Source organism: Bicyclus anynana, chromosome 3, assembly GCF_947172395.1.
Source record: "Bicyclus anynana chromosome 3, ilBicAnyn1.1, whole genome shotgun sequence".
Classification (NCBI taxonomy): Eukaryota; Metazoa; Arthropoda; class Insecta; order Lepidoptera; family Nymphalidae; genus Bicyclus; species Bicyclus anynana.
The window spans coordinates 11758399-11778763 of record NC_069085.1 but is presented as its reverse complement, the minus strand read 5'-3'; the positions used below and the strand labels follow the sequence as shown (position 1 = coordinate 11778763).

The 20365-nt window shown below is 37.0% G+C and overlaps 1 protein-coding gene across 2 annotated transcripts in view; it reads right to left on the bottom strand.

Annotated features, from left to right (window-relative positions):
* The window catches only part of LOC112047423 (inactive dipeptidyl peptidase 10), a 149578-nt gene that overhangs the window by 28705 nt on the left and 100508 nt on the right, over nucleotides 1-20365 (bottom strand). For both annotated transcript variants that reach the window (XM_052891171.1, XM_052891172.1), the window contains exons 3-4: nucleotides 2925-3170; nucleotides 1249-1352 (exon numbers count right to left, since the gene is read on the bottom strand). In XM_052891171.1, coding sequence (XP_052747131.1) covers nucleotides 1249-1352; nucleotides 2925-3038 — 218 coding nt within the window. In that variant the 5' untranslated portion in view covers nucleotides 3039-3170. The remainder of the gene's footprint in view (nucleotides 1-1248; nucleotides 1353-2924; nucleotides 3171-20365) is intronic.

The following is a 20365-nucleotide window of genomic DNA, read 5'->3' as shown; positions in this document are numbered from 1 at the left end:
GTGGAGAAAGAAAGAATAACCAAATGTTAGCGAATATATTCGAGTGGGGTCTCAAATGAAAGCGCACTGAAAGAGAATATTGATGGCTTAATCGAGTGGTAATAATATATTAACATTATATACACTCATTTTAATTTATATAACTACAAATTATGAGTTGTCGGGGCAAGTACACACTGCCATTGGATTGAAAAACAGCTACAACTGTGTACTACAACTGTATTATTTCTCTACTAATTTATTATGAATCGATATCAAAAATCTGTTTTGCCTTTCTCCTTACTTTAAGAAATCTTTGTACGGAGAAAATGTTTAAAAAAGTTAAATAGAAATGTAAAGTCTCAACATATTTATTTGTCGTGCACTTTAGTGAGTCGAAAGAAGCGTTCAAGGATTTGTTATCGCCGAGCTACAGCTAGCTTCAGTCGTACAAAAGTTTCTTTTTAGAAACTTGTATTACTTTTACCCGTTACTTACGAGTTTTAAAAGGAATCGTGACTTGTTGAAGAACGTTTAAACAGGCAGGAATTGGATTTTTCTTAGCTATATTCGAGATCAACACTACAATGTTTTAGATACTCATCTATAGGTAATACTAATATTATAAACAGGTAAAGTTTGTGATCTCTGGATCTACTGAACCGATTTTACCAATATTAAGGGAAGTTATGTGTGAGTGTCATTGGCTATATTTTATACCTGTATTCTCACGGTGCCGTGATAGCCCAGTGGATATGACCTCTGCCTCCGATTCTGGAGGGTGTGGGTTCGAATCCGGTCCGGGGTATGCACCCCCAACTTTTCAGTTGTGTGCATTTTAAGAAATTAAATATCACGTATCTCAAACGGTGAAGGAAAAACATCGTGAGGAAACCTGTATACCAGAGACTTTTCTTAATTCTCTGCATATGTGAAGTCTGCCAATCCGCATTGGGCCAGCGTGGTGGTCTATTGGCCTAACCCCTTTCATTCTAAGAGGAGACTCGAGCTCAGCAGTGATCCGAATATGGGATGATAATGATGATTCTCACGGTAATAGAAACTACGTGGGTGAAACCGCGGGGCTAGTATAAATAATATAAGGAGTTTCTTATAGACATGATCATATGAAGTATGGTCGTAATGTAACCCGCCAACCCACATTCGAGCAGCGTAGTGGGTCTAAGCTCTATAATAATATGGGAGGCCAGGCTCTGAAGTAGACCGTTAAAACAGGCTGATAATGATGATGATGAGGCGTGTACTCACCCTAATAAGTAAATTGCTGTCACTATGCCAGCTATCACAAAACTGATGACCATCAGCGAGAATATGATGCTCCTCCAGTTGTGGCCATCTCCCGGGTATAGATCCTGCAACAAGACACAATTTGAAAGAAATCTTTAAAAAACGAGTGTTCTTTAGACCACACGATTGAAGTAAAACTTCTTAACGCTAGTTACTAAACTGACGGTATTTTTGAGATTTAGCGATCGCTAAGTCTAAAGCCACATTGTTTATTATACATATAATAAATCTGTAGAGGTCAATTCTGTACATGAAAAATATATTTCCAAAATAACTATCAGGGGGTGATTAGTGATCGATACTGATGCCAAAAAAGCAATCAGTAAAATTTTCGTCTGTCTGTCTGTAGGTATGTTCGTTATAGAAACAAAAACTACTTGAAAATGGATTTTAACGAAACTTGGTACAATTATTTTTCATACTCCTGGGCAGATTAAAGTATACTTTTCATCACACTACAATCAATAGGAGCAGAGCAGTGAAGGAAAATGTTGAGAAAACGGGAGAAGTTACTCCATTTTTACAGCGATACCTACTACTGTAAGGGCTGGATTAAAGAGGTCTAAGGGCGAACGAAGTCGCGGGCGTCCGCTAGTTATTAAATAAAAACATACTCTTCTCAAGATACCTTCTTTACTTCACCGGCAAAGTATCATCATCAAGCAAGATAGTGATCGCTAAGTCAAAAGCTAACTTTCCATTAAATATATAAACACTTTTTATACATCAAATGAGTCAAGGGCTTGTCTAAAAGGCTTAACACGTGTAAAAGGTACTTTTACGGTAGCTACGAATAACCTACGTAGTAGCAAAAATGAAAACACAAAAATTAGGAGAACCACTACAAAATGTTGTGGAAAAACGTACAACATTCCTCTTGGCAAATTTTCGCATTTTCGTATGGTTTTACTAAAGTTTACCCGCTCTTAAGCGGTGGGGTCGGCCGCCGACAAACACTTGAAGCGAGAGGCTCGCACTGCGAGGACTTATTTTGCGAGCTTTGGAATAACCGACACGTCGTAATTGGCTTTTACGTTATATTTCAGTGAATTCGATTACTATTTTTTAGTCAGGGAGCTTGTGGTAGACAAGCCTTCGACATTTCGTCAAAAGTTTGTCAGCTCAAGCTTCTATCATAGGCAACTATAGTATATATCCCTGGTGGGCAGAGTGTGGACCAGTTCCAGCAGCTCCCTAGGGATGTTTGCTGAGAGGCTCGACTGTCAGTATTTGAATCACTGTTCTATGATTCATGTACTGACAAGTCGATCCTGTCATAGATTTTAAGTAGATATAAGCAGGCTAAGTATTGTACTTACACCTAAATTAAGTTCATGTTAACTAACACTACTATGACCCTCTTTGTGAGTCGACATATAAGATTTTTATTTTATTTAATTTATATTTATAGGGTTTGGATATACCTATTATTATATTATTATTGTCTCTGAGACTGGAACAGTTTTCAAAGTCGAAGTATAAATCTTATTTTTTAGGGTTCCGAACGTCTGAGTACGAAAACGGAACCCATATAGGATCACTCGCGTATCCACCTGTCATAGTAAATAATTTTGTATAAAAAGGTTTGTTAGAGAAATAAAGCTACAGCTTGAACAGTAGCACAAAGTATCACTCACGTCTTCCTTGGCAGACTTGGGGTCGGCGACCTGCAGCGTCTCGTCGGGCGGGAGGCGCCAGGAGCCGCCGCCGCCGCCGCCGCCCGAGCGGTCCGTGTGGCCGGTGGCGTGCATGCGCCGCCGCACCCGCCGCGCGCGCAGCCGCCACCGCGCCGCCCTACGCGCCCGCGCAAGCGCCCGCCCGCACGCGCGCGCCGCCCGCCCGCGCCGCGCCACTAGACCGCTCTAGCCACGACACCCCCATCACTGCGACAAACAAAATAAAAAGTTAATCAATAATTAAGATAAATAAATGTCGAAATATCCCACTACGACAATAAATTAAATAAGGTAATGAAAAAACTCGTTGATTAAGTACCAAAAATCAAGTAAAACCGACTACATAATAGTAATAGTCGAAAAGCTCGTGATGTAATTTTATAAAATCTAAAAATTCGTCAGCCCATGCTCCTACCATAATTTAAGTACAGTAGGCAATTATAAAATGAAGACCAAGATGGCGTTGGAGATAGCAGGTTTCTAATGTACCTACAGGTTTTTAATTTATAGGTACTAATATTATAAAGATTAAATATTTGATTGTTTGTTTGTTTACATTGAATAGGCTCCGAATCTACTCCGATTTTAAAATTTCTTTCACTGTTGGGAAGCTACATTATCACCGGGTGCTATAGGCTATTTTTATCCCCGTATTCTTACGGGAACGGGAACTACGCTGGAGAAACCGCGAGGCGTCCAAGTATAAAATTAAAGCCTTTAAAGAATTTATAAAAAATTGGCTTCTCCGCTTGGTATGCTTTTGAAAGACTAAAAACCGTGATGGCTCCAAAGTAAAGAACCACAACACAATACGTGACATTCAAGGACCACTGCATTATTTACCCAACAGAGTGAGAGCTTCTTAAGTCCTTAAGGTATTGGTTGAAGTTTTCCCTATAAGACCATTTATTAAAATGACTGTATTTAGTGTTCAATACTTAATTAACAAGTTGTTGAATATAAACTTTCTTTAATGTAAACTTGACTAAAGTAACCAAGCAAACAGAATAAAGTATGACCGCGTAGCGTTCTCTAGATACGGGTAGGTAGAGTTAATTGTAGCGACTCGCCCTCTCTACAAATCTCTATTAAAAGCCTCTCTTGGCGCCGCCGGTGCATGAAAAGAAAGCATTAAATGCGTAACAGCCTTGAAAGAAAGAAGAGTAATTTTGCTGGACGAAATTTATTTTGCAGTGGAAAATAAAACCAAATGAGTAAAATCTTTTTCGAAATGTGTGAGTTTATTACTTTAGTCTGCAGGTGCAATCTCAGCCGCAGAATTACGTTAGTACGGGTATCCCATCTAGGAGACGAAACATAAAATAGTTTTATAGCTTTTGTAGTTTATTGTATTTAAACTGTTATTGTAAATTAATCTTGTAAATATATAAAACAATAACATTAAATTATATGACGGCCTCCGTAGCGTAGTGGTATGCGCGGTGGATTTACAAGACGGAGGTCCTGGGTTCAATCTCCGGCTGAAGAGACTGAGATTTTCTTAGTTTGTCCAGGTCTGGCTGGTGGAAGGCTTCGGCCGTGGCTAGTTACCACCGGCAAAGACCGCCAAGCGATTTAGCGTTCCGGTACGATGCCGTGTAGAAACCGAAAGGGGTGTGGATTTTCATCCTCCTCCTAACAAGTTAGCCCGCTTCCATCTTAGACTGCATCATCACTTACCATCAGGTGAGATTGTAGTCAAGGGCTAACTTGTAAAGAATAAAAAAAAGAAATATTATCTTTCTTAATTTTATATGTGTGCAAAGAGCATGAAATGTAGCAGGACGTGTAACGTAGCCACACTACGTCTCTGTCTACTTCCCATGCTACTCGTCGAGTGTGGCCCTTTTAAAGATAAACATATGCTGTCGCGAACTCTTAAGAACTTTTAAGGGGAACAATGGGTCATACATATTTTGTGCGAAACTTTACCCGTTTACGCGGCGCACGCACCGGAAGTGCTCAAAAGCTATTCCCGTTATCGCCTCATTTTTCATTGATGCTTCTATTGGGCGTAACGTAATATTATATAACCCCTAAGCTTCCTCGATATACGGCCTAACCAACACAAAAAATATTTTTCTATTCGCATTCAGCCAAACAAACATAACTCTTCAACTTTACAATAATAGTACTAATAAGTAAACACGAAAGTTTGTAAGAATGTTTATATGGATGTTTGTTTGGATGTTTGATTGGATATTTGTTACACTTTAGCGCCGCAACTACTAAACCGATTTGGCTGAAATTTGGAAAAATGGAAATAGAATTTACTCTGGACTAACACATAGGCTACTTTTCATCCCGGAAAAATCCATGGTTTACCGAGATTTGAGAAAAACTGATGATTTTGATGGTATGCATGTTTGTTACTCTTTCACGCCTCGGCTACTGAACCAAATCTCCTGAAATTTGAAGTAGAGTTAAATTATAGTCTGGATTAACACATAGGCTACTTTTTATCTCGGAAAAATCCATGGTTCCCGAGGGATGAAGTCGCGGGTATCCGCTAGTTTTAATATAAACGTTGAAAAATTATTTAATAAAAATATAAACAGTGGTTTACAGCTACTTCAATATTAATATACAGTTTAAACCAACAGCACCTCATTCAATAGATATGAAAAATGTATCCCATTCCAATCGAATTCTACTGAATAGGATTCACCGATGCAAGCTGAGTGCAACCTGTGCTCTACATGAGAGAATATGAAAATAGTTCATTTTGAAATGTCCGTTACGTAACGAAAACTGAAATGGATCACTTAAATATGAATTAAAATTATGAAAATGCAACGCAATGTTGGTGAACTGAAATTTTAAATTAGTATTAAATATCTCATTTTTTACCCACATAGTTCGAAGAGCCGATGGACGTTGGGGTCCCAAAGTGCTGGAATGGCGACCCCCCACCAGGTGGACTGACGACATCAAGCGAGTCGCAGGGATTCGCTGGATGCAGGCGGCTCAGTATCGTGATGTTTGGAAGTCCCTACAAAAGTCCTGCAGTGGACGTCCATCAGCTGATATGATGATGATGATGATCTCATTTTTTTAATTTAAATTATCTATATAACCTCTGCCTCCGATTCCGGAGGGTGTAATAACGGTTTAAATCCGGTCCGGGGCATGCACCTCCTACTTTTCAGTTATGTGCATTTAAAAAGTTATATATCACGTGTCTCAAACGGTGAAGGAAAAGCATAATGAGGAAACCTGCACACTTGAGAATTTTCTGAATTTTCTGCGTGTGTGTGTCTGCCAATCCGCATTGGGTCATCGTGGTGGACTATTTGGCCTAACCCTTCTCATTCTCAGAGGAGACTCGAGCTCAGAAGTGAGCCAAATAAGAAGCAGTGGGTTGATAATGATGATGATGATGATGATTAAATATCTTCTTCTTTCACCTCGCATATTCCCGTTATACGTGGTCTGCTTTCCCAATCTATCGGCGTCACTTCGAACGCTGGAATTTCATTGAATGCGTTTCGTTAGAAAGTCCCGGTTCTTTCAGACCCTTTTGTAACGTAGTCAGCCAAGTAGTCAGAGGTACCTACCCCTACCTCTTTATCCGTGGCAAAAAAATGGCACTTTTTTACCAGTTGTCAGGTCTATGTAAGACATGCGTATTCGTTTTATAATATTCCCAATAAAGTAAAATCTCGTTTAAATTCTGAGTGTAAAACTTCGCGTTATCCCGTCCAGTGGCACTCGTTGTTACGACTTTTCTTTACGACGTTGACGTAATAATGGCGCCCAGTTGGCACTCCTCAAATTGAGAAAAACTTGTCAATTTAATCGAATGGAAATTATTTAAATAATGCAAATCCTAGGATCTGACATAAAGTAGTTTTCTTAATAAATATTTGTGAGTAATAAACTGATGCGCAACGTCAAAGGAAAGAGGTATTGGATGGACGCCAACCCCAACGCAAGCTTTCATTAGTTTATATGTTTTCTCTACACCAACTTTACGACTCAGTGGAACTTATACGAACTTCTCTCAGATACGACTTTTAGATGGACAACGGTTTTTATTGCGAGAATATTCAGATACACTCTTCATTTCATCATTCCAATTCAGTGAACATAATAAAATCATAGAACAAAAGTATAATTGTTCTACAATGAACAACTTGTATGCGTTACAGTTTGGGCATGGTGCCCGTAGGCTGAATGGCGACAAGAGAAAATTGTGCGGATTTGGCAAGAATAACGCTGACACAATTCCCGGTTTTTTGGAACAGAACAGACCGAAGTGTTAATTGTACCGACCGGCGAGCGGCGCGCCGATGCGACCACCCCTAATGGTTTTATCTAGCCCAAAAAATGTCGACACTCCTGTAATAATTCACAGAGATTCACATCTGAGGCGCGTTAAAAAGTTAACGAGTTAAAAATATTAAAATGAAAATTCTCAGCGAATATTGAAACCACCTGGAGCAATCTCGCTTGCAAATGAGATTATTTTACATAGTTTAATTTTAAGTAGTCGCAAACTTCCCACCGAAAGTATGTGGAGTGGGTAAAGTTTTGTGTTGAAGAAGTAAGTTGGCGTTGTGGACTAAGATTAATTGGATGCAACAGACGAAGTCCGAAGCGATAAAGCTAACGTCGATAGAGAAATAATTGATGGTGCTCTCAAAAATATTCTCGTGTCGGATTCGCATTGCTGTATTTCAAGTTTTATAGCTCGCGGAGCTCAAACCTCGGAGGGCCTTTGCGATGGACAAAGCTGCATTGCAGATGTTGGGCCCCCGAGCCGCGTAAATTATAACTAATCCTGTCGACGAACGTGTTTGGAAACTTAATGGTATATTTGTTTAATACACCACATTAGAACAATTTCACTCAGTAGGTACAAAGGTGCGATGATATAAATAAAATAAAATAAAGATACATAAATACTATCAGATTTTCTTACTTGGTATGGTATGTCTTCTTACAACAAATAACGGCCAGGAATTAAGTTAAATTCAGTTAAAGTATAAAAAGTATAATTTGCTATGCCCTTAAATAATATTTAAAGATTTGCAATTAAGTAGCCAAATTCAAATCCTAGAGGTATATTCTAGGAATTGAACTCGCGTTACACTATGCTTAGACAAATAATAGACATAAGTATATTCGAAAATGCCTTAAGGGAAGAATTCGACACCATAAAACCACCATGAATGCCGGTTTGCTTAATATAGGTACGTTTTACATACGCCCGTTTAACTTTGTATATACTTCGTTACAAGGAAACTTTTCCTCCAAAGAGATTACGGTAAAACGCCAGTCTATCGAACATAAAACAGACATAAAATAGAACAGATAAAACTGAAATATTATCCCGAATCCGTAAAAGGGTTTTTAATGATTCCATAGCCGTCAGCGTTCAACGAGCGAAATTAAAATGAAATTCCCATCACCCGCAGCGATGGGATCGTTTAAAGGCAGAAAACTATTTTCCCCAACGAATCCTGCGTCCCTTTTAATGCTGATCGTATGCTAGTAGGCTTAAATACCGTAAGACCCATAAAACGCCGTAAAACTGAAGAAAAGCTTTTTCAGAAGATGCTAACTAATAACGACGCAGCATGCAGCAAAAACACAAACATTCAGTTGTGCGTATTTTTTTTAGTAGACGTAGACATATAAGTCAATAGACGATTGAATTGCATGCCGTTGTAAGTCAAAAGATAAAAGATTTTGCATCCCGAAGCACTAGGTACATTGAAACATTTTTTCAACAATGGATGTGCAACAAGTTGGGGCTGTAATTTCATACCCACAATACGTTTACTTATTTGGACTATCGTAGTTGTACTTGTAAAAACGGCACACGTCATGAAACCAAATATCAAATCGGCTGTTGTTCTGTGTGAGATTCCACACATAAGTTGGTTTATTTGTCAAGGGAATGTGATGGATGATTTCTATCTGACTATTTACTTCTCTGTCTACTGCAAAATCTATAGGTAATGTGAAAGCATCTTTATACATAATCGTTTAGAAATTTCACATAAAAACATGGATGTAATCATAAAGCGATGACTTTGCAGATCAGCTACAAATATTTTCACCTTGATATCCCATAAGGTTTCGCTTATCTATCCCTAATGCAGCTGACGGAAGTAATAATAGTTTAAAATAATGATATTGATATTGGACCTTTTTATTATTATGGTTATAGTGCAACTTTTTACATTAATTATGGATGTATAAAAACAAAATAAAGCAGTTATATTATGTTATACCTATATAGTGCTTCGTATAATTTCATAAGAGAGATAAAAGAAGTAAGTACGAAATATATATAGCAAACTTTGCTTCTGCAAGTTAATTTGAACTAGCAAGCAGCAAGGTGGAACCAAGTTTGTAGTGACGAAGTTTTGCTTAAGTGTTTATCCTTACTAGGTACGAACATAGATACTTACTTAACACTACCCACGAGTACATTTTGTAAAATTGTGTTTGTGATAATTATTGTCTTTATTGCCGCTACCGGTTTAACGGTATATTTTATGTAAGTAACTTTGTTTAAAATACTGCAAAAATAAAAATGATCATTAGATTTTACTGTCATGTCTATTTAGGGAAGTACAGTATGGATAAACTGAAGGATCTTTGTCTCTACACACACACACACACACAAACACAAACACTCCAGCGCGTCAATCTATAACTAACCATTGGTGGTTATAGATTGTCTATTGTCTTTATGAACAAATACATAAAGAGTAGACTTTTTTGAAACAAGAAATAATAGCGTTTGTTTAAAAAAATAAAAATGTTAAACTACGTCTTTATATCATCAATATTGGCAAAATGTCGTCGAAAGTAAAACGACGGAGTTTAAAAAGTACCCGTTTACCTCTGAAGCCTGTATTGTCTTTTGTTGTAAGATATCTTGCATCACTTCAAAAGTTCGTCGTCCGAAGGTGGCTTTGTTTCGGTGGAAAGCTTTCTTGTGTACCTACTTTAAGACTTATCTCCTGAGTATAGTTTAAGGGGATGTTTAGGAGGATTAAATTGTCATCGTAAAGTTCCATCGCACCGGGCGACTTTGATATAAATAAATATACTTATTTATATCTTCCTATAATACTCATCGCAGATTTGTTTTTATGTTCTGTAGATCACAGAACATAGAAACAAATCTGGATAAAAGTTTTCTTTACAGAGTATGTCGACAGCATAGTTCATTTGATTACGCATCTTGCCGCTTCTCTGTTGTCATAATTTAAGTCTAAACTGTGACATTTATCGTAAACATAGAAGACCACTGATTGGTTTACTTTTGTAATTCAAAATATGTACCAGTTTGATATCCCAAAACATTGTGTTGTTGTGTTTTTGAAAACAGATTCCATGCACAAATTGTTCTATTTTTGAGATAATGTGATCCTTTCCATCTTTTTTTTTTAATTTTTATTCTTTACAAGTTAGCCTTTGACTACAATCTCACCTGAAGGTAAGTGATGGTGCAATCTAAGATGGAAGCGGGCTAACTTGGTAAAAGGAGGATGAAAATCCACACCACTTTCGGTTTCTACACGACATCGTACCGGAACGCTAAATCGCTTGGCGGCTACTAGCAGCTATCTGTCTATTTACTTCTCTATCTACAATCGACAGCATAATTCAAATGATCACGCATGTTGTGTAAGTTACTCGCACAAATCTTTAATTTCCCTACCGAAGCTGCGAGACTATTTTGCATTAACAAACCTAGGAACCAAAAAAATCATTTAGGGTTCAAAACAAATTATTAAATTATAGGAAAATGCTACTGCATTCTGTGACATCAGTTCATAAGTTACACAAATATTTACTTTTCAAACTCGGAGACTATTTGCATTCTCTTCTGAGGAAAGTTACATTTCAAGCTCAGCGATTTAGCATACTAAAACTAGGGATTAAATTATAGGATAAACATTTACTTGGAAATAGTGAAATTGTAAGATTTGTTTGTTTATCTACAAATTTGCTAGTTACCGAAGCCCCGCGGTTTTACCCGCTTAGTTTCCATGTCAGTAAGAATACGGGAATACAATACAGCCTATGAAACTCACAAATAACGTGGCTTTCTAATGGTAAAAGAGTTATCAAAATGGGTTCAGTAGATCCAGTGAAAACCCAATACCACAAACTTCACCTCGTTATATCATTAGTACTCGTATATAAAGTTAGACAAAAACTTCTGAATGATTGTGGGTAAGATTTTGGTCACAAATAGTAACAAATAGATTAATAGACTCTTTTTAAACATTTTTTTCTGAGATCAATAAGTTTATGTTTGTTTTAGAAAAATTGGAGGCAGAGATATTTATTAGAAAAACAGAGATTTCTATGCGAGCAAATCTTAATTATATGTAAGACAGGACACTGCATGTGTACCTATCTAATAAAGGTTACTTTGTAGGTGTAATGTAAGCATTGGGCTATAAAATAGGGTTATAAAATTCTCTAGCCGTTAAACTTGAGTCATATTGAAGAATTAGAGTAGCAATATCGTTTCTAGGTAGCAGCTTATATGATTTTTATAGGACAGTTTCATATTTCTATCGATGAAGAATTTTTAACCGATGACAATTAATTTATACAATAAAGCTGAAGAGTTTGTTTTTTTGTTTGTTTGTTTGATTGAATGCGCTAATCTCAGAAACTACTGGTCCGATTTTAAAAATTATTATACTGTTAGATAGCCCATTTATCGAGGAAGGCTATACGCTATATATTATCCCCATATTCCTACGGGAACGGGAACCACGCGGGTGAAACTGCGCGGCGTCAGCTAGTAGGTAATATCATTCGTAGCTTAAGTGTTTTATGTACCGTGAATATTACTTTGTCAGGTATCAAGATCTAAATTAATAAATAATTAAAATGTAAGACGTTGCATTTTTAACTTGCAAATATTGTTGCAACAAAAGGGCATCATTTGTGTTTTACATTTTTTTTTATTAATACAAAAGTTTATTTTTAAAAAATATTAATTTGATTTTACGAGTAAAATATTAAATTTATTTTAATTTTAATTTTGTAGTTGTAGTTTTATTGATATTTCCTTATATTTTATTTTTATAATAAGTTTAGCCTATTTAAGTAAAATATGGTATTCAATAAATAATTGTCAGTATTATCTTTGGAATTTGTCATCCATTTAGATCTCAATATTTTTTTTGGCAAGGTCGAATTTCACATACGTTTTTAGAGTTCCGTAGTGCACAAGGAACCCTTATAGTTTATTAATTTTTAGTTTGATTCTCTTTTCATATTTATGTTTTGATGGTGTAGTATCTGTACTTCTATCTATGTCCGTTGTAGCTTCGAAACTACGAGTACATCCATAAATCTTAGATGTAATAGATACAGCATCACCTGCTCGCTGCACTGGACATATCGACATATCATAGAGACAGGATAAATTCCGTATCGAAATATGTTGTAGAAAAGCTATCAATTTTTCCGTGCGTTCTAAGAGCATGTCATTACTAGACCTTCGTCATTTTGTTCACCTTTTGTCATAGTCAAATTATGCTCCTACCACAGTATAGTGTTTCCCATATTTCTTTATGGTGTTGAGACGTGGACTCTGTGAGAAAGCGAGAAATAAAAGATAGACAGACGCTCCTGAAATGTGGTGCTGGAGAAGAATGCTTGGCATATCTTGGACTCAGTTCTGATCCAACATTTCAATCCTCCAAGAACTATCATCAAACAGGGTCTTTCTTCCATAGTCCAATGTTGCATACTGACTTTCTTTGGTCATATTACACTAAGACATGACACGTCCATAGAGGTGCAAGGAAAGGTGGAGGGCACAAGAGCACGTGGCAGGTCACTAATGCGTTGGACTGACCAAGTAAAACCGCTCTCCATGGATCGCTTCACGAATGTGCTAGGAGAGCCACACTACGGGAGGAATGGCGACGGATAGTGAGGCTTGCCACCACACCCAAATGACGACCACGACCACTCTGTCAAGAGTGTAACGACAAAGAAGAAGAAGAAGACAGTATAGTACAGTAGGCTTTGGACAAACGTGGCTTTGGGTGATAGCTTGTTTCAGAGGTGCAGACCATAATTAAGTAAGTATAACGCGTATTTTAATATTTTTTCCAGAATAATATAATAGATCCCTATGAAAATTGAATTTTTATTTTTATTTATTAATTGTAGAAAAGAAATACAAAAATAAGTCAATACAATTTAAAAAATAACTCCTTTCTACACATTGTGTTCTGTTATAGTTTTCTCTAAACGCTTCAAATCCAATAATGCCTATTCTATTTAAAATGTTTACTTTCCCTCAGCAAAGAGCGTGTTAGTACGCTCTGCATAAATAATGCAAGACCTGCTCGTACACAAACACGCTGCATGCTACTAGTTGCTTGCGCTATTACCGTTTCAAAAGAAACTCTAATGGAGATGAGCGCATTATATCATGAATTACTTAACTTACCTTGCCTTATCTACTTAAATTTTCAGCGCAAGTTTGATATTAATATGGATATTAACTATACGGTTAGTAAGAATTTCTTGACGTGATTTTTATTTATCACTTTGTGACTTTAGCGACGTTTGCGTTACTAAGGTCACACTAAGGTGATTTCCATTTGAATGGTAATTCTTCCTTCTTTCTAACGTGAAATTGGAGCGATGTTGTGTATAGTAAACAGGAAATGTGAAAAAAAAAACGTTATAGTGTCCATAATTTTAGGTAATATTAAAATAGTTTGTATTTTGTTATTCTAGCTACGTACGAGTACATGAGCCGTGATAGTCGAGTAAATATGACCTCTGCCTCCGATTTCGAAGGGTGTGGGTTCGAATCCGGTCAGGGGCATGCACCTCCAACTTTTCAGTTGTGTGCATTTTAAGAAATGAAATATCACGTGTCTCAATCGGTGAAGGAAAACATCGTGAGGAACCCTGCATACCAGAGAATTTCTTAATTCTCTGCGTGTGTGAAGTTTGCCAATCCGCATTGGGCCAGCGTGGTGGACTATTGGCCTAACCCCTCTCATTCTGAGAGGAGATTCAAGCTCAGCAGTGAGCCGTATATGGGTTCATAACGACGAGTACATGAATGGGGATGATGACTAGGTTTAAATATATTGATTTTTATGATACATTCCGGTAAATAAGGTCAATATTAACTAATTTATACATAAAAAGCATGGATTGAGTGAATATTTGCAAAATAAGATTATAAAATTTCAACCTATTGTAAATTTATTGTATTTTCTAATTTAGGCTTTCCATTCTTGTGGACTTGTCACTACACACAATTTTCGTTGGATCGATAAGTGTAATATGAAACGTTTTTCTTAATTTTATTGTAATTACAAGTATACGAATAGTAATACTATATGAAACAAGCTTATAGCCAATTTGATAATCAGTACATTTCACAGTGCATGCAAACGATGTCTTGTACAATGTACACAATGACTTTCACAACAGAGGCGTAAATGAAAAATATTAACATAATTAAAAAAACCGGTGTTGGTATTTCCTCGAACGATATCTGCTATTAAAAACTTTACTACTAACAACTCACAAAGATTACTTCCTTTCTTCCGTTACTTCAGTTTTTACATTCTATCACAAGTTAAACTAAATTTAAATCCAATAAGTAGATACATGTCTCAGAAAGAAGCATTGCAATAATCCGAATACATAACATTATAAACAGACTTAACAAGATACATTTACGAGTCACCGATAAAACATTTAACTGAACCTTATGAATAAATTCCACCCGCCTCATCTCGGCAGTGGATGCTGCAGAGCTTATTTAAATCTGTATTTATCGGTTCCCTCTCATTTGCATACTGTATTCAATAAGTTTGCTTTATTCAAATGACTTTCACTTAAGGGGAGAAAATCAAGTAGGGAGTATTCTGTGTCGGATTCGGGCTTCTTACTCGTACATGATTTCCTTTCAATGTAGTCGTAACTTTGTGCTGACATTTAGCCAGTTTCTGATGTAATCTTGTGTATTAGTGAAAAGCTCACATTAAACTACAGGCAACTTCTAGGCAAGCGCGTTTCACCATAGATTGTATCACCGCTTACCATCAGGCGTGATTACAGCTCATAAAATAAACGATTTCTATGATTAAATGAATGAATCAGGGAACTCCGCGGATCCGAGTCTTGGTCGCTTACTGTGCCCTCACAAGAAGGCTGAAAGTCATTAAGCGGGCGATGGAGCGAACTATGCTTGGACTTTCTCTGCGAGATTGAATCAGATATTAGGAGATACGCAGAAGAACTAAAATCACTGATATAGCTCAGCGAGTCGCAAAGCTGAAGTGGCAATGGGCAGGGCACATAGTTCGAAGAGCCGATGAACGTTGGAGTCCCAAGGTGCTGGAATGGCGACCACGCACTGGGAAGCGCAGTGTCGGTCGACCCCCCACTAGGTCCACTGAAGACTGGCGGCTTGAGACCGTTTTGTTTGGAAGTCCATGTATGAGGCCTATTACCAGCAGTGGACGTCCAACGGCTGTTAATGACAATGATGATGATGGTGATGATACTTGTGTGTGATGTTAGGTAACCAATTCAAATGTAAAACTTCAGACAGTACATTGAAGCTCAAAACAATCGGATGATTTGTTTAGAATTGCTTATATTATAGAAGACACACATACCAAAATAAACTCTCCTTTTTGTTTTCCTTGAGAACCTTCTCCTTTTTAGACGTCGGTAAATAAAATGAAGTTTTCAATTTAAATCTTTGAATCTTAAGACTTATTTCCACAAAATATAAATCCACCATTACATTGGCATTATACAACTACTTATTGTTTTGTTGTATTGAGAGCATTCAGTTAGAGGGGATCAAAGTTGCATTGCGGTAACCTTCTTAGCTGCTATTAGCTTAGAGCAGGGTTTCTCAAACTTTCGGCTCCACGAACCGCTGTTAATTTCCAAGTGACAGCGAACCCCTTACTAAATAATAAAAGAAAGAAAATAATAAAAAAAGACTGTTGAAGAAAATAAGGTTTTTATTTAAATAAAAGGTAGCATAAAGTACCAAAAGAAATATCTTTGTAATAATAATGATATGGGTGTGCTTGTTTCTTGTCGCAAATGGATTTTACCTTAATTCTCACTTGATATCAGTTATCAAGTCATCAATACGTAAATCTTGTCACGAGCCCCCTACCGTCGAATGGCGAACCCCTAGGGTTTCGCGTACTCCACTTTGAGAAACCTTGGCTTAGAGAATCCCACCTTAATGAGCTGCGCTTGTGATGAGTTGCGGTGTTCCGACGTCGGCTTAGCCTTTTAGCCTTCAGATTGTGCGACGTAAAGCGCAGGGGCTTTTACAGAAACAAAGTCATGTCTAAGTTTTGTTTTGTAGCGAGTCTGATATACCTTAAAGACGGAGACTAAGAAGTAAATAGACAAGAAAACATCCGTTATATTATCTCAAAATTGAGATTTTTGTAAAGAAACGAGATTAGGTGAGTTGATTTTTTCTCGCGCACTTTCATTTGATTATGTCACACGATGTACTCGTAGTTTGTATTTTTGACGACCTCCGTGGCGCAGTGGTATGCGCGGTGGACTTACAAGACGGAGGTCCTGGGTTCGATCCCCGGCTGGGCGGATTGAAGTTTCTTAATTTGGTCCAGGTCTGGCTAGTGGGAGGCTTCGGCCGTGTCTAGTTACCCTGCCCGCTGGTAAAGACGTACCGCCAAGTGATTTAGCGTCCCGGTACGATGTCGTGTAAAAACCGAAAGGGGTATATTCATCCTCCTCCTAACAAGTTAGCCCGCTTACATCTTCGATTGCATCATCGCTTACCATCAGGTGTGAACATGTAAAGAATAAAAAAAATGTTTTATTTTTCATCTTACCCCCGTATTCAGATTTTCTCTATTCACGACACTTCTATTAACTGAAACTATGTACTTGTTTTGTGAATGGAAGTTTCATCTATACAGTAGATAATTGCATGGTCTTGAAATGTTTGGATATTTTCACAAACATGTTAAGTGATGTTTGAAGAACTTAGTGGAAAGATTTAGCTAATTAAAGGATCAAATAATTCAATGTTGATTAAGTAACGGTTTTTTTAAAAATTATAATTGCGTCGCGTGCATTAATCATATAACAAATCTGCTTTTAAAACCGTATTTTTAAGTGATCTACGGTCAAAAATTGGGCGTAATAAAAAGCTAATCTTATTTGCTTATCTTATTAATATTATATTAGGTAAAATTTATTTTGATAAATTACCGATAGTTAATTCAGTAACGATGACGCAACTTTCATAGTTACTAGTATAATAATTAGAGAGTCAATTTTACCAAAACTGTGCAAATGATTCCGTATTAACAGCAATATTGTACCTACTGCTTGTCATCGCAGTCCTAGATTTATTCGCGCATAGCGACCTCTGTGGTTATCGTTTGTGCCATTTGTGTTGCGGTTTAATTCACCATAATCCGATTACCGTTTTATATTTAGCTGAATTTTGTAGTTTCCAGGAATTAGTTGCTGTGACACAAGGTTAAAAATAGTCTTGACTTCAAATAATAAATACAAAATTATTTGACCCTTTCCGAGATGCTCGAGAAATACTTCTACAATTCTACATTATAAAAGAAATTGCTTTTTGTTAATTGTATGTAATACAAGAAGTATAACAGAAATTTTATGAAAGTCTTGTCGTTTGGCAATAATCTCACCCAGGCAACTTTAGATGAACCTTGAAGTAGATATGTCGGAAAGCAGTATGTAAGTGATTTTATTAATCTCAAAACTTAAGCAAAATGAGTTGAGAGCAAAACGACGCATGACGTCATCTTTTTTCGAGGGTGCAGCTGGCTTCATCGAATTATAAGACGTTATCACGTCAAAAAAGCTTTATAGAGAATCGTACTTCATAACGAACTCATTTATAGTGTTGCATTCTCTCTTTGACTGTCCGAGGCTGAGCTCAGAGACACAGTTCTAGAAAGGTCAATTAATATCATAATTTAATATGTACTAGCAGACGCCCGCGCTTCGTCCGGGTGCAATTCAGTTTTTACAAATCCAGCGGGAACCATGGATTTTTCCGGGATGAAAATTAAAGTAAAACTATTTCTTTCCAAATTTCAACCAAATCGCTTTAGTAGCCGCAGCGTAAAAGAGGAACACACATACAAACACAAACTTTCGCCTTTATAATATTAGTGTGATTAAATTATAATGTTAAAACGGCAATTCAAAAGTTTCAAGATCTCTAGTAGAGCAGCACAAACCTGTAGCCAAAGCTATTTGTGTTAGGTTTTGTTTTGCGCATCATAGCCAGACCCTAGGAGGTCTGCTCCGAGGCTCCAGTTTATTTCTTTAATTTGACTGGACTGAAGTAAAGTAATATAACTAAATGAACAGTAATAACATACAAATAGTGCCGTTTTGACGGCCTCCGTGGCGCAGTGGTATGCGCGGTGGATTTACTAAACGGAGGTCCTGGGTTCGATCCCCGGCTGGGCAGATTGAGATTTTCTTAATTGGTCCAGGTCTGGCTGGTGGAAGGCTTCGGCCGTGGCTAGTTACCACCCTACCGGCAAAGACGTATCGCCAAGCGATTTAGCGTTCCGGTACGATGCCGTGTAGAAACCGAAAGGTGTGTGGATTTTCATCCTCCTCCTGCATCTAAGACTGCATCATCACTTACCATCAGGTGAGATTGTAGTCAAGGGCTAACTTGTAAACAATAAAAAAAAAAAAATAGTGGCAGCGTGACTCCAATGAAACATCTAATTCTACCTATAAACCCTGATTCTACAAACCCTACTGCTTGGTAAAAAGGTTGGATTCACCGTTTAATTATAAATGTTCTCGTATTAAAAATATTATAGACTTACTTGTTATTATATGTGAAAGTCATATATAACAACATAACTCGGCCAGCAGGCTAATTCACTAACTCTAACGTATGTTAGTTGACATCTACGAAATTGAGATTCTATGTAACATTTGTCATCCTTTGCCTACGTACAAGTCTACGCGGATATCATACAGCAGATAGATACTATTTCTCAGTTGACTTGATGTTCATTTTAATCCTTTATTAATAAAGAATAAAATAGTGAATAGGCCAGCAGGCCTATTTCGTACAAATTACTTAGATAATAATGTCGGTTGATTAAAATAAAAAATACATCGAAAAAAATACTTAGATAATAATAGTTGTGTATTACAGGTAGTAAACATTTGTTTATGAACCGTATATTATGGTTTACAATATCCATAATAATACTACTAATAACAGTTATAACGTGTAAATGGTAATACCTAAGCTGCCTGTGGCCTGACACGCACTTGGCTAGTCATTTTTATGTTCTGCTTCAACTTAAACTGTCGCGGAATAAGTAATACTTACTTGGATTAAACTAGTTATTAACGAGATTAAATTCGTGATAGCCCAGTGTATATGACCTCTGTGTCATAAACGGTGAAGAAAAAACATCGTGAGGAATTCTGCATACATGAGAATTTTTTGAATTCTCTATGCGTGTAAAGACTGCTAATCCGCATTGGACCATCGTGGTGGACTATTAGCCTAACCCTTCGCATTCTGAGAGGAGACTCGTGGTCAACAGTGAGCCAATGATGACGAAACAAGATTAAGTATACTCTAAAGAGTACCTATACTTAATCTTGTTTAATGATGTAAATAAAAGCGTCGGTGACAAAACTAAGTACAAAATGTACACAAAATTTTAAGGTAGCAATGTGATCAAAATGATGATAATGATGATCTAAAGCACTGGCAAACTAAGCATAGTACTTATAGCGTATACTTGTACCTATAAAAGTATACAAGGCACTTAAAATAATTGAATTTATGAATTGAATTTTAATTTGAAAACGTCTCTTCAATCTAACCTATACATTGATCGCCTGCAGCTAAGCAAGCATACTGCGCCGTATTCACGTCAGTCTCAAATGGCATGACATGATCACGTAGTGACGCAGACAAATTAATGCTAGGCACACACTCGAAACACTATTCGTAGTATATCGACACTTAACCACACTGTTCGTAGGACATTATGCGCGATTACATGAAATACATCTATCATCATCAAGTACATCGTTCGTCTATTTGATATTGGGGATGGTGACTAGATTTAATGACTTACTGACAGTTGCGTGCTCAAAGATTTCAACTAGGGTAGGCAGTAGGCACTATAGATACAAATTGTACTGAATGAATAAAATCTTTAATACAGGTTCATAAAATGTCCTAAAGGTTTAGGCAGGGCATATTTACATCTATGAAGTGCACGCCACTATTTACTGTTTTCTCTGACTCTGAAGCACGGGTGTATATTACTCTACTAATCTCTCAATGCCAGGCTGTATCTGAGAATTTAGAGAATTTTGATAGAGAT